The sequence below is a fragment of the Formica exsecta genome, unplaced genomic scaffold, assembly GCF_003651465.1.
Source record: "Formica exsecta isolate Colony F162 unplaced genomic scaffold, ASM365146v1 scaffold72, whole genome shotgun sequence".
NCBI classification, from domain to species: domain Eukaryota; kingdom Metazoa; phylum Arthropoda; class Insecta; order Hymenoptera; family Formicidae; genus Formica; species Formica exsecta.
This window is the reverse complement of record NW_021853485.1, coordinates 3,409,117-3,421,467: the sequence shown is the minus strand read 5'-3', so window position 1 is coordinate 3,421,467 and position 12,351 is coordinate 3,409,117. Positions and strand designations below refer to the sequence as shown.

Here is a 12,351-nt window from a genome sequence, read left to right as displayed (position 1 = left end):
AATATTTTCAAGTTACTATTTATATATATATATATATATCACCATATAAATTATGATTTAAGAAAAAAAATAAAAAAAATAAATAAATAATTCTCGTAAAAATATCAATATCTTCGTGCTCAAAAGTCTATAAATAGTCTTATCCATTTTTTTCGTTGTATTCAAGTTACTATTTATATATATATATATATATCACCATATAAATTATGATTTAAGAGTATAACTAAAAAAAATAAATAAATAATTCTCGTAAAAATATCAATATCTTCGTGCTCAAAAGTCTATAAATAGTCTTATCCATTTTTTTTATCTACATCGTTGTATTTGTACTTAAATAGCGATTGTCAATAACAGTGACTGCATGAACATTTCGTCGCAGAGATTGATTTTTTCTTCTTTAAATCAGTGTTCATAATACTTTTCAAAAATATTCTCATATTGTCACCAAAATCGAAATCTCTCAAATTTATATCATAAAATTAAGTGCTCCCCACGCTGTATATATGCATATATATACATGTATGTATAATGTATGTATGTATGCGTATATTTGTATATATATATATATATATGTATGCACAATATATGTATGTATGTATATATATGTAGACACAGGAACCATAGAGTATATAAGCAAATCCAATATAACAATGTAACAAAAAAAGATAGAAATATTTAACGAATTATATCTTTCTTTTTCTGTCAGAAGTAAAAGGGATGTATGTATACGTACATATATAATATATCTGTACAATGTAATACATATGTATGATATCTATATAAATATAAAATATATGTATGTGTGTGTGTAGATGTATATTATATATACATATATATATATTGTATATATATAAATGATAATTAGCATCTTTCATTTAATGTTAAGACATTAAAGACATGCAATCCATATACAGTAGGCTTCATTAATTTTATTATCACATACTTTGATGAATACTAATGTCATGTTCTTTTTATCATAATATGCAGATTACGCGATGATATGCGCAGATGATAGCTTCATGTGCAAGACTGCATTCGCATATGATATAGCCATTGGATAGCTCACAGCGTGGTGGTCGTTATTCCATTACTTGTTAATTCTTGTTTTTTAAGAATTTTTTGTTTCTACTGCCCCGAACAATCAAAATAGCGGAAGTCTAATGTATTGCTCTTCTGTTTTTCTTCTTAATATTTCACAATTTATGAATGAAAAAATCGATTGCAAAATATTTTCTATTGTTGTAGACTTTTTTTATTGAATTTTTCCCAAAGAGTGAAATAACAGAATAGTTATAAATCTCACCAACTTCCAGGATGCAAGATGGTTATGCTGAATCTTCATTTATAATTTAAATTTATAGAATTTTCATCAATATTTTGCAAATTATATATAAGATATTCCCATAATCGCGCGAATTTTCTAAAAAAAAAAAAAAAATAAATAAATAAAAAGATAAGATATAAAAAATTGAAATTTTGCTCTAATTATGATGAAAATATCTCTTTGTACATATGTGTATGTGTTCGTATGCATCACATCATATGATATTGCTTGAAAATGAAAAGCAGAAACTGCTGTAAAACTGGAAAAAATAAAGACAAAGCGGTGAGGCATATTCTACGTTTGTATAAGTGTATCTATTATTGCAAGAGATAGTATAAAAAAGTAGAGAAAGACAAAACGATAAGGCAAATAATAATAATAAAATCGGAGTAATAAATAATGATGCAGACATACAAAGAAAGATAAAGAGATATCAAAGAATGATAATTACAACAAAATTAATAAGAAAAATAAAAAAGTCATATAACAGGAGAGCGGGAGTGCTAGGTCTGGCTATATCACAAACAGGATATCGGTATGAAATATGGATAAGCCGAATATGTCACCACACACGGAAAGAGGTGTACTAGAATGCGGTTTTGGACTCGGTGATACGTGGCAAGATAGAATCGTGATTATCGGACGCGGGAAAGGTTGTAGCAGGAACCGCAGCTCGCTGATTCTGATGACTTGGAGCCTACCTGCTGGCCCTCCGACAGCTAGACCGAGCGGATTGTAAGTCGATGACGCGGCTAGTACAGCTGAGGTGGTTAGCGAGGCTAAGGGTCCGCTGCCGGGAGCGCTTCCCGGGTTGATTGCGCTCATCGACGTGATGCTATTTATGTTGGACGTGCCTGGCGTGCTGGTGACGGGTGCGGACGAGACTGCTTGCAGCAATCCAGTAAACATACTGAAGGGATGCGACGGATGGTGCGACGGTACAGTCTGGGACGGTGGCGGCAGCGGCGGCGGTGTCGGCGACGCGGAAGCTACCGACGCCGGAGTGGACGAAGCGCGAGGTGTCAGATCGAGCGGGGCACCGGAAATTGGCGAACTGTCGCTCTTTTCGCTACCATTATATCGATGAAAGGACGGCGGCGATCTGGCTACATTCGCGATCGTGGTCGTGGCGATCGTCGTCGTGATGGTCTTTACTTGGTTCTCGAGGGCCGCCAGCGAAGTTGAAAACATGGGAAGTATCATGTCTCTGTGCTCGGTTTCCTCGTTCTCGTGCTCCTGCTCTTTCTCCATCATTTCAGCACTACGTCTATCGCGATTCACCTCGCATCTATCGTCGTCTTCTCTGCGATCTTGCTCCTCGTCATCCTGATCTTCCATCTCCTCGCTATGCTCTTCCATAAATCTTTGCCGTTGTTGCTGAGACTCCTCCTTCAAATCGACGTCATTTTCATGCGATTGTTGCTCGATGGTCGGTTGCCTAGATCCAGGGAATCCTAAAGTAAAGCCAGCACCGGTCGGATGAATCGGCGCAAATCCTTGCGGGAAGAAAGAAAGCTGAGGTTGAGGATAACAACCCGGAAACTCATTTACTTCTGCGGCTTGAATCTGCTCTGGACTAAGATCGGTAGGTTCGCCGGTGTGAAGGCGTATGTGCTGCTGAAGCACGAGAGCGTTCGTGAACTTCTTGTGACACACTGGACACTGGTGCAACACTCTTAGCGGCGGCTTAGCCCTATGCACTCCCATGTGAGTTTTTAAATTGCCCTTTGTGGTAAACGCGCGACCGCAGATCTTGCACTTGAACGGACGCTCGCCCGTGTGAGTGCGATAATGCATTAATAATGCGCTCTTGCACGAGAGCACTCTATGACAAACAATACACTGATTAGGATCGCTCAGTTTGTGCTCGATATTATCGACTAGCTGCTGCAATTTAGACGTCTCGGAAGTTTTCGTTATTTCAATCAAGCTTTCCCAGGAATTATCGTTGCTACCCGGTCGCGGTAACAAGCTCGAATAGATCGCTGGATCCTTAGCCGGATCGATCATCTCGTTCGCGGAGACAGTCGGCGTCTGCCCAGCGGTGGAAACCGTCGGAAGATGAGAAGGTATTTGATGATGAGCCGGAGCGCTCGGGAATAGAATCCCGGCGAAGGATGTCTGAAGACTACCGCTACTCGCGCTACTACTAGCTGGAGACGCTCCAGGATATGCCATCATCTGTTGAGGCAAACGATTGATCGTACCCTTGCCAGAGAGGTTCTCCGGTTGCTCCTCTGTCTCTTCGTCTATTTCCATCTCGCCGTCGCCCTCTAACCGTCCGCTGATCTTGCTGTCCATACTACAATCCTCGTACGCTTGCGGCTGAAACGACGGATTCACTAAGGATGAAGGTGAGTTGAGAGATCGCCTCGTTGTCTCCTCAAAGTCCTCGCCTTCTTCCGTTTCTACAGGTTCCTCCGTCTCCTCGGGTTCTCTCTTCGGAGTTATGCGCCCGGCGTCTTCCTGGCTCATTAGTCGTTGCTGGTACTGGTCCTGTCCGGGTGATCTCTGTTCGAGCTTTATCTCCTCTCTCTGCTCGAGTTGTTGTTTTTGTTGTTGTTGATGATTGTCGTGAAAGGAATGATGAGAGTTCGATACAGCGGCGGGGGAAGTAGGGGACATCGGCGGAGCAGCGGTTACGGGTTTACTAAGGTTTTCCGGCACATCCTGATCGTCCCGGTGATTAATAACTGGTAAACGGCAGAGGATCATACTGGGCGATGTAAGACTGAGAGGTAAAGGCGGCTGTGGTGGTAGGAAACTATGCTCCCTACGTGCCGGATGACACGAGGGATGATGAATGGCGTGAGGCGGCGGCGGCGGGGATATTGGCCGTTGCCCGGAAGCAATTTGCTGCAAGAGGGGCGGATGGTATTTGTCTAGATGTTCTGGAACGGGATTCGGATTCATCTTTACGTGTGGAAACTTGGCCGTATGCCTCTGAAAGTGGACCTTCAGGTTGCCCTTGGTGGTGAATCGGCTCCCGCAGACGTTGCACTTAAAGGGTCGCTCACCTGTATGGGATCGTATGTGGATCTGTAGCGCTGAATCGCTGCCGAAGACCTTGCCACAGAAGCGACATCGATGCTTGAAGAAGGGCTCGCCGCGACCGCCGCTCGTTTTCGAATCGTAAGGCGAAAGCCGTGAGCCTTTACTGCCTCTAAATGCGAGCTCATCGGCCAAATTGTTGGCCAATAGACCTTGACTCGCGTTGTCCAAAACCTCTTGAGCACGCTTTTGCAGCATCTCCAGTGTATTTGGTTCGTGAAGGGGCGGTGGATCATTATTCGTTATGATCGACGAAGCGAGAGAAGAGCTGATCGAGCAAAGAGGCGGCATTTGATGCGACAGTGAGATTTGACTGCTGGTACTCGTAGCGGTAGTCGATGTAGTGCCGGACGAAGACAGGGGTAGATTCAATGGAGAGGCACTGCTCGTCGAGGTGGGTCGTTCTTGAAGTAGATTCGGCGTCAGTGGCGCTGGTGATGAGTGATGGTGACTACTCGGTGGCCGAGAAGAAGGTGGTGATGTGAGACTCGACAATGGTTTCGGATGGATGATGGGAGACGACGAGGCCTCCTTGCTATCAGTTGGCTCTATCGATGACGGTTGCGCTACCGGTTGCTTTTGAGTGATCGATAATTGTTGCTGAAGCTGGCTGATAAACTGTAACTGGAGGACCTGTTGATGCTGAAGATTATACAGCGTACTTTGTAAGAAGGCCAGATCCTGTAATGCCGCGTCGCTATCGGCTCCACCAGCGAGGGCGGTGGCAGCGAATTGCGCGACCGCAACTTTTGTATTTTGAAGGGCCTCGAGAGTGACATGACTAGTTCCAGCAGGTGGAAATATTCCAGCGGAGGTTGAGCCACTCCCGACAAAATTGTTGTTGTTTTCCGCGTCCTGTCGATGGCGAATCTGTTTTCGCGAACCCTCCTCGTCCTCGTATTGCTCGTCTTGTTCGTCACCGCCGTCCTCTTCGTCCTCGCCCAGAGGATCATCGGCATCCTTGTCGTCCTCATCGCCCTGATGAGATCTCGCCGCGGTAAGATCGACGGCTTCCTCGCCTCCTGCTCCACCGCCGCTCTCCTCACCGTCTGATATAAAGTCATTTTCTTCACCTGCAACAAAACAAAGGAAAATTATAAATATAAATATAAACATAAACATAAATATAAATAAATATAAATATAAACAGTCACTTTTTCTTTCTTTTTATATCGTTACAGTTGAATATAATGATAGTATTCGTGACGATACTCGGAATAATACTGAAAGATGAAGGTAAATTCAATAAAAAAACGCTGCTCTTCGAAGTCGATCGTTTTTGAAGTAAATAAAGCATTAAAGGCACTGATGATGAATGATGGTAACTCAATAGTAGAGAAGATAACGATGTGACCTTTGACAATATTTCGAGTGGTTGACGACGCTTGATTGTTATTGATTGGCTTCATTTTATACGTTGAAATTTGAGTGAATAACTCTCTCAAATGACGATTATAGATGACGATAATAATAAAAAATCGTCATTTTTACCTGCCAACTAAAACGAAAGATTGTGAATGAGAATGGTGAGAGAACAAAAGGCAAAATCAATATATTTATTAATTTGTATTATGTGAGAAACATTATATGCGAATATGTGTACGCTGATAGTTATACGATCAAATAACCCTTAAAACGAGGATATAGATACATTAGCACTTGGACTTGAAAAGTTTCACCCGACGATTAACATGAGCGTCAAGATTAACCGGAAAGATAAATTGTTATTCTATATACATATCATAATCAACATACATGACAAAAAGCAGAATTATTAGTGACGACGATATGAGCGGCGAATTTCCGCTTTTTTTATGCAGGATCCTATCAAATAAGTTCTATTTAAATAATGTGGTAACGCTGCGGATTGGATGATGCAATCCCAATAAAATTTTTGAACAATTGTAGTAGAGGACTTAAGGAAGAATCATCCAGTTTGCGATGTTACCACATTGTGCATTACTTATGAAATGACTCTCGTAAACAGCTTTCACACACATCGACGTTTCTGTTAATAAAATATGCTTTAAGTTTCTTTAAGCTACTACATCCAATACATATTACTTTTTATCTAAATGTAAAATTAATGGTTAAGTGTTAAGAAATGCGAAGAAAAGTGCATGACATTAAATTTTAATACCCACAACCAAGAACTTCCAACGTGTATGTGAATGATAAAAATATATAGAGACAGCACATATAGAAGACGGCACATATAGAAGACGGCACATATAGAAGACAGCATATATAGAAGACAGCACATAAAGAAGGCGGCACATATAGAAGACGACACATTGATTATCATGCTTTGCATATAAAACTTGCGATCAATTTTACATCATTAGGAACTAACAAGAAATAAGCCCCACCTTTGTTAGAGTATTGAAAACTAGAAATCATGCAATTGTTAGTCTTGGCATAAACTCTCTAGTTTAGAATCGGTCAAACACTATTTCACTGCGCTAGTATTTTAGACGCTCGTTTGCAATGCGAGGGTTAAACATTTATTGAATGCATAGAATGTCCGAACTAAACTTTGATTGGTCAAATATACATCTAAATTACTCTAGATTTTACTTAAACCTGATTGCAAAAATTGATTTTAATCAGATAACTGTATGAAATCCATGTGATTTTCAATATTAAAGACGAAGTACTAAAAAAGTCATATTCATTATTCCAGCATTAATTCGTTATTAAATTAATTTACTTAAATTTGAATTAAAATCAAAATAATAAAAAGAGTCGAAAGATAATAAACAATCAAGGAATACATGCTCCTTAAGCCCTTCTATCGATGATTGTTTGAATTAAAAATTAACTTCACATAATTCTATATACCTCTATTTAGCATTAATAGTTGCGATAATCTTGAAGTAGTGCGAAACATAGCTAAATTTTTTGGTCTATTACATAAGCGTGATTTGATCTTGTGCAATGGATATGTTATACTCCATTTTATACGCGGGATTTCAGGATGTTGTATCATTTTCGTTCTCTTCACACATTCCGTACATTCCACATTCTCTTCTATATTTTAAATGAGAAAAATGAAAAAGAAAGAATCAATTAAACACGATAACATAGATAAATATTCAGTTTCTGATATTTTATATGTATACAGAGTGTCCCAGGGTTTACCCTTATAATTTTATAATAAAGCATTTCTCTCTCTCTCTCTCTCTCTCTTTCTAGCTAAACTTTATATAATATCGTTTTCTTATTTCCATTTGTAAAATATGCTTCCGCAGTTTGTCAGGGTAAACCCTGTATACAAATATGTTTTATACATATATACACGTTTTATATATTAAATATTTTACATACACATATATTTTGAGACGTACAAACTGAATTTGCTTAAAAACTTATTATTCCATTTTAGTATAATTATATATGAGTGATTTTATACACACACATATAAGAAAACATAACAATTTTTATATTTTCACAATTTCTATGTCAAGCTATATTTATTTATTTATATGTAATTGCAACGTTGAATTTATATCAATGAAACACTTACGAAAACATTATACGTTGATTTCACAGCACTATCTGCTAATTCAAAAGTTTGAAAATTGAAGCACTCGTGTGTGTGAAGCTAGCATATCATTTCGTGGAAGATCATAAATAATTAAGAGTTCTGGCTTTATTTTCAATAGTTCTAGAGTTCTTGATAGTTTAAACAAATAGTTCTGGCGATTAAACCAAAGAAAATGCCTCAGGACAAACTGATATGCCAACTTCACGCAGCATATCACTTTGTCCTACGACGTTTTCCTTATCAATAATTGTTCAAATTTAAAAGATCTATAGTTCTATATGAGTTCTAAGAAGAGTTCTGCCTTCTAAAAGTAAAAAATATCCATTAAAATGAAATAAAACAATTTTTTATCCGTAAAACTCGTATTTTCGAGACTAGAGGTGATATGCTGGCCGAATTTCGAGAGTTCTGATTATTATAAAATAGTTCTCGTGTAGTTCTGAACGTATTAATGCATTTTCTAAAGAGTTCCCATGATAAAAACAATTAAAAAAATTTTTAAACAATTATTTTACCCGAAAAACTCGTATTTTCGAGTATAGAGGTGATATGCTGGCCGTATTTCGAGAGTTCTGATTATTATAAAATAGTTCTCGTGTAGTTCTGAACGTATTAATGCATTTTCTAAAGAGTTCCCATGATAAAAACAATTAAAAAAATTTTTAAACAATTATTTTACCCGAAAAACTCGTATTTTCGAGTATAGAGGTGATATGCTGGCCGTATTTCGAGAGTTCTGATTATTATAAAATAGTTCTCGTGTAGTTCTGAACGTATTAATGCATTTTCTAAAGAGTTCCCATGATAAAAACAATTAAAAAAATTTTTAAACAATTATTTTACCCGAAAAACTCGTATTTTCGAGTATAGAGGTGATATGCTGGCCGTATTTCGAGAGTTCTGATTATTATAAAATAGTTCTCGTGTAGTTCTGAACGTATTAATGCATTTTCTAAAGAGTTCCCATGATAAAAACAATTAAAAAAATTTTTAAACAATTATTTTACCCGAAAAACTCGTATTTTCGAGTATAGAGGTGATATGCTGGCCGTATTTCGAGAGTTCTGATTATTATAAAATAGTTCTCGTGTAGTTCTGAACGTATTAATGCATTTTCTAAAGAGTTCCCATGATAAAAACAATTAAAAAAATTTTTAAACAATTATTTTACCCGAAAAACTCGTATTTTCGAGTATAGAGGTGATATGCTGGCCGTATTTCGAGAGTTCTGATTATTATAAAATAGTTCTCGTGTAGTTCTGAACGTATTAATGCATTTTCTAAAGAGTTCCCATGATAAAAACAATTAAAAAAATTTTTAAACAATTATTTTACCCGAAAAACTCGTATTTTCGAGTATAGAGGTGATATGCTGGCCGTATTTCGAGAGTTCTGATTATTATAAAATAGTTCTCGTGTAGTTCTGAACGTATTAATGCATTTTCTAAAGAGTTCCCATGATAAAAACAATTAAAAAAATTTTTAAACAATTATTTTACCCGAAAAACTCGTATTTTCGAGTATAGAGGTGATATGCTGGCCGTATTTCGAGAGTTCTGATTATTATAAAATAGTTCTCGTGTAGTTCTGAACGTATTAATGCATTTTCTAAAGAGTTCCCATGATAAAAACAATTAAAAAAATTTTTAAACAATTATTTTACCCGAAAAACTCGTATTTTCGAGTATAGAGGTGATATGCTGGCCGTATTTCGAGAGTTCTGATTATTATAAAATAGTTCTCGTGTAGTTCTGAACGTATTAATGCATTTTCTAAAGAGTTCCCATGATAAAAACAATTAAAAAAATTTTTAAACAATTATTTTACCCGAAAAACTCGTATTTTCGAGTATAGAGGTGATATGCTGGCCGTATTTCGAGAGTTCTGATTATTATAAAATAGTTCTCGTGTAGTTCTGAACGTATTAATGCATTTTCTAAAGAGTTCCCATGATAAAAACAATTAAAAAAATTTTTAAACAATTATTTTACCCGAAAAACTCGTATTTTCGAGTATAGAGGTGATATGCTGGCCGTATTTCGAGAGTTCTGATTATTATAAAATAGTTCTCGTGTAGTTCTGAACGTATTAATGCATTTTCTAAAGAGTTCCCATGATAAAAACAATTAAAAAAATTTTTAAACAATTATTTTACCCGAAAAACTCGTATTTTCGAGTATAGAGGTGATATGCTGGCCGTATTTCGAGAGTTCTGATTATTATAAAATAGTTCTCGTGTAGTTCTGAACGTATTAATGCATTTTCTAAAGAGTTCCCATGATAAAAACAATTAAAAAAATTTTTAAACAATTATTTTACCCGAAAAACTCGTATTTTCGAGTATAGAGGTGATATGCTGGCCGTATTTCGAGAGTTCTGATTATTATAAAATAGTTCTCGTGTAGTTCTGAACGTATTAATGCATTTTCTAAAGAGTTCCCATGATAAAAACAATTAAAAAAATTTTTAAACAATTATTTTACCCGAAAAACTCGTATTTTCGAGTATAGAGGTGATATGCTGGCCGTATTTCGAGAGTTCTGATTATTATAAAATAGTTCTCGTGTAGTTCTGAACGTATTAATGCATTTTCTAAAGAGTTCCCATGATAAAAACAATTAAAAAAATTTTTAAACAATTATTTTACCCGAAAAACTCGTATTTTCGAGTATAGAGGTGATATGCTGGCCGTATTTCGAGAGTTCTGATTATTATAAAATAGTTCTCGTGTAGTTCTGAACGTATTAATGCATTTTCTAAAGAGTTCCCATGATAAAAACAATTAAAAAAATTTTTAAACAATTATTTTACCCGAAAAACTCGTATTTTCGAGTATAGAGGTGATATGCTGGCCGTATTTCGAGAGTTCTGATTATTATAAAATAGTTCTCGTGTAGTTCTGAACGTATTAATGCATTTTCTAAAGAGTTCCCATGATAAAAACAATTAAAAAAATTTTTAAACAATTATTTTACCCGAAAAACTCGTATTTTCGAGTATAGAGGTGATATGCTGGCCGTATTTCGAGAGTTCTGATTATTATAAAATAGTTCTCGTGTAGTTCTGAACGTATTAATGCATTTTCTAAAGAGTTCCCATGATAAAAACAATTAAAAAAATTTTTAAACAATTATTTTACCCGAAAAACTCGTATTTTCGAGTATAGAGGTGATATGCTGGCCGTATTTCGAGAGTTCTGATTATTATAAAATAGTTCTCGTGTAGTTCTGAACGTATTAATGCATTTTCTAAAGAGTTCCCATGATAAAAACAATTAAAAAAATTTTTAAACAATTATTTTACCCGAAAAACTCGTATTTTCGAGTATAGAGGTGATATGCTGGCCGTATTTCGAGAGTTCTGATTATTATAAAATAGTTCTCGTGTAGTTCTGAACGTATTAATGCATTTTCTAAAGAGTTCCCATGATAAAAACAATTAAAAAAATTTTTAAACAATTATTTTACCCGAAAAACTCGTATTTTCGAGTATAGAGGTGATATGCTGGCCGTATTTCGAGAGTTCTGATTATTATAAAATAGTTCTCGTGTAGTTCTGAACGTATTAATGCATTTTCTAAAGAGTTCCCATGATAAAAACAATTAAAAAAATTTTTAAACAATTATTTTACCCGAAAAACTCGTATTTTCGAGTATAGAGGTGATATGCTGGCCGTATTTCGAGAGTTCTGATTATTATAAAATAGTTCTCGTGTAGTTCTGAACGTATTAATGCATTTTCTAAAGAGTTCCCATGATAAAAACAATTAAAAAAATTTTTAAACAATTATTTTACCCGAAAAACTCGTATTTTCGAGTATAGAGGTGATATGCTGGCCGTATTTCGAGAGTTCTGATTATTATAAAATAGTTCTCGTGTAGTTCTGAACGTATTAATGCATTTTCTAAAGAGTTCCCATGATAAAAACAATTAAAAAAATTTTTAAACAATTATTTTACCCGAAAAACTCGTATTTTCGAGTATAGAGGTGATATGCTGGCCGTATTTCGAGAGTTCTGATTATTATAAAATAGTTCTCGTGTAGTTCTGAACGTATTAATGCATTTTCTAAAGAGTTCCCATGATAAAAACAATTAAAAAAATTTTTAAACAATTATTTTACCCGAAAAACTCGTATTTTCGAGTATAGAGGTGATATGCTGGCCGTATTTCGAGAGTTCTGATTATTATAAAATAGTTCTCGTGTAGTTCTGAACGTATTAATGCATTTTCTAAAGAGTTCCCATGATAAAAACAATTAAAAAAATTTTTAAACAATTATTTTACCCGAAAAACTCGTATTTTCGAGTATAGAGGTGATATGCTGGCCGTATTTCGAGAGTTCTGATTATTATAAAATAGTTCTCGTGTAGTTCTGAACGTATTAATGCATTTTCTAAAGAGTTCCCATGATAAAAACAATTAAAAA

General features: G+C 35.8%; 1 protein-coding gene across 2 annotated transcripts in view; it reads right to left on the bottom strand.

Moving 5' to 3' along the window:
* The window catches only part of LOC115243471 (homeotic protein spalt-major-like), a 110,104-nt gene that overhangs the window by 17,095 nt on the left and 80,658 nt on the right, over positions 1-12,351 (bottom strand). For both annotated transcript variants that reach the window (XM_029820519.1, XM_029820518.1), the window contains exon 2: positions 2,026-5,448. In XM_029820519.1, the coding sequence (XP_029676379.1) occupies positions 2,026-5,448 (3,423 nt within the window). The remainder of the gene's footprint in view (positions 1-2,025; positions 5,449-12,351) is intronic.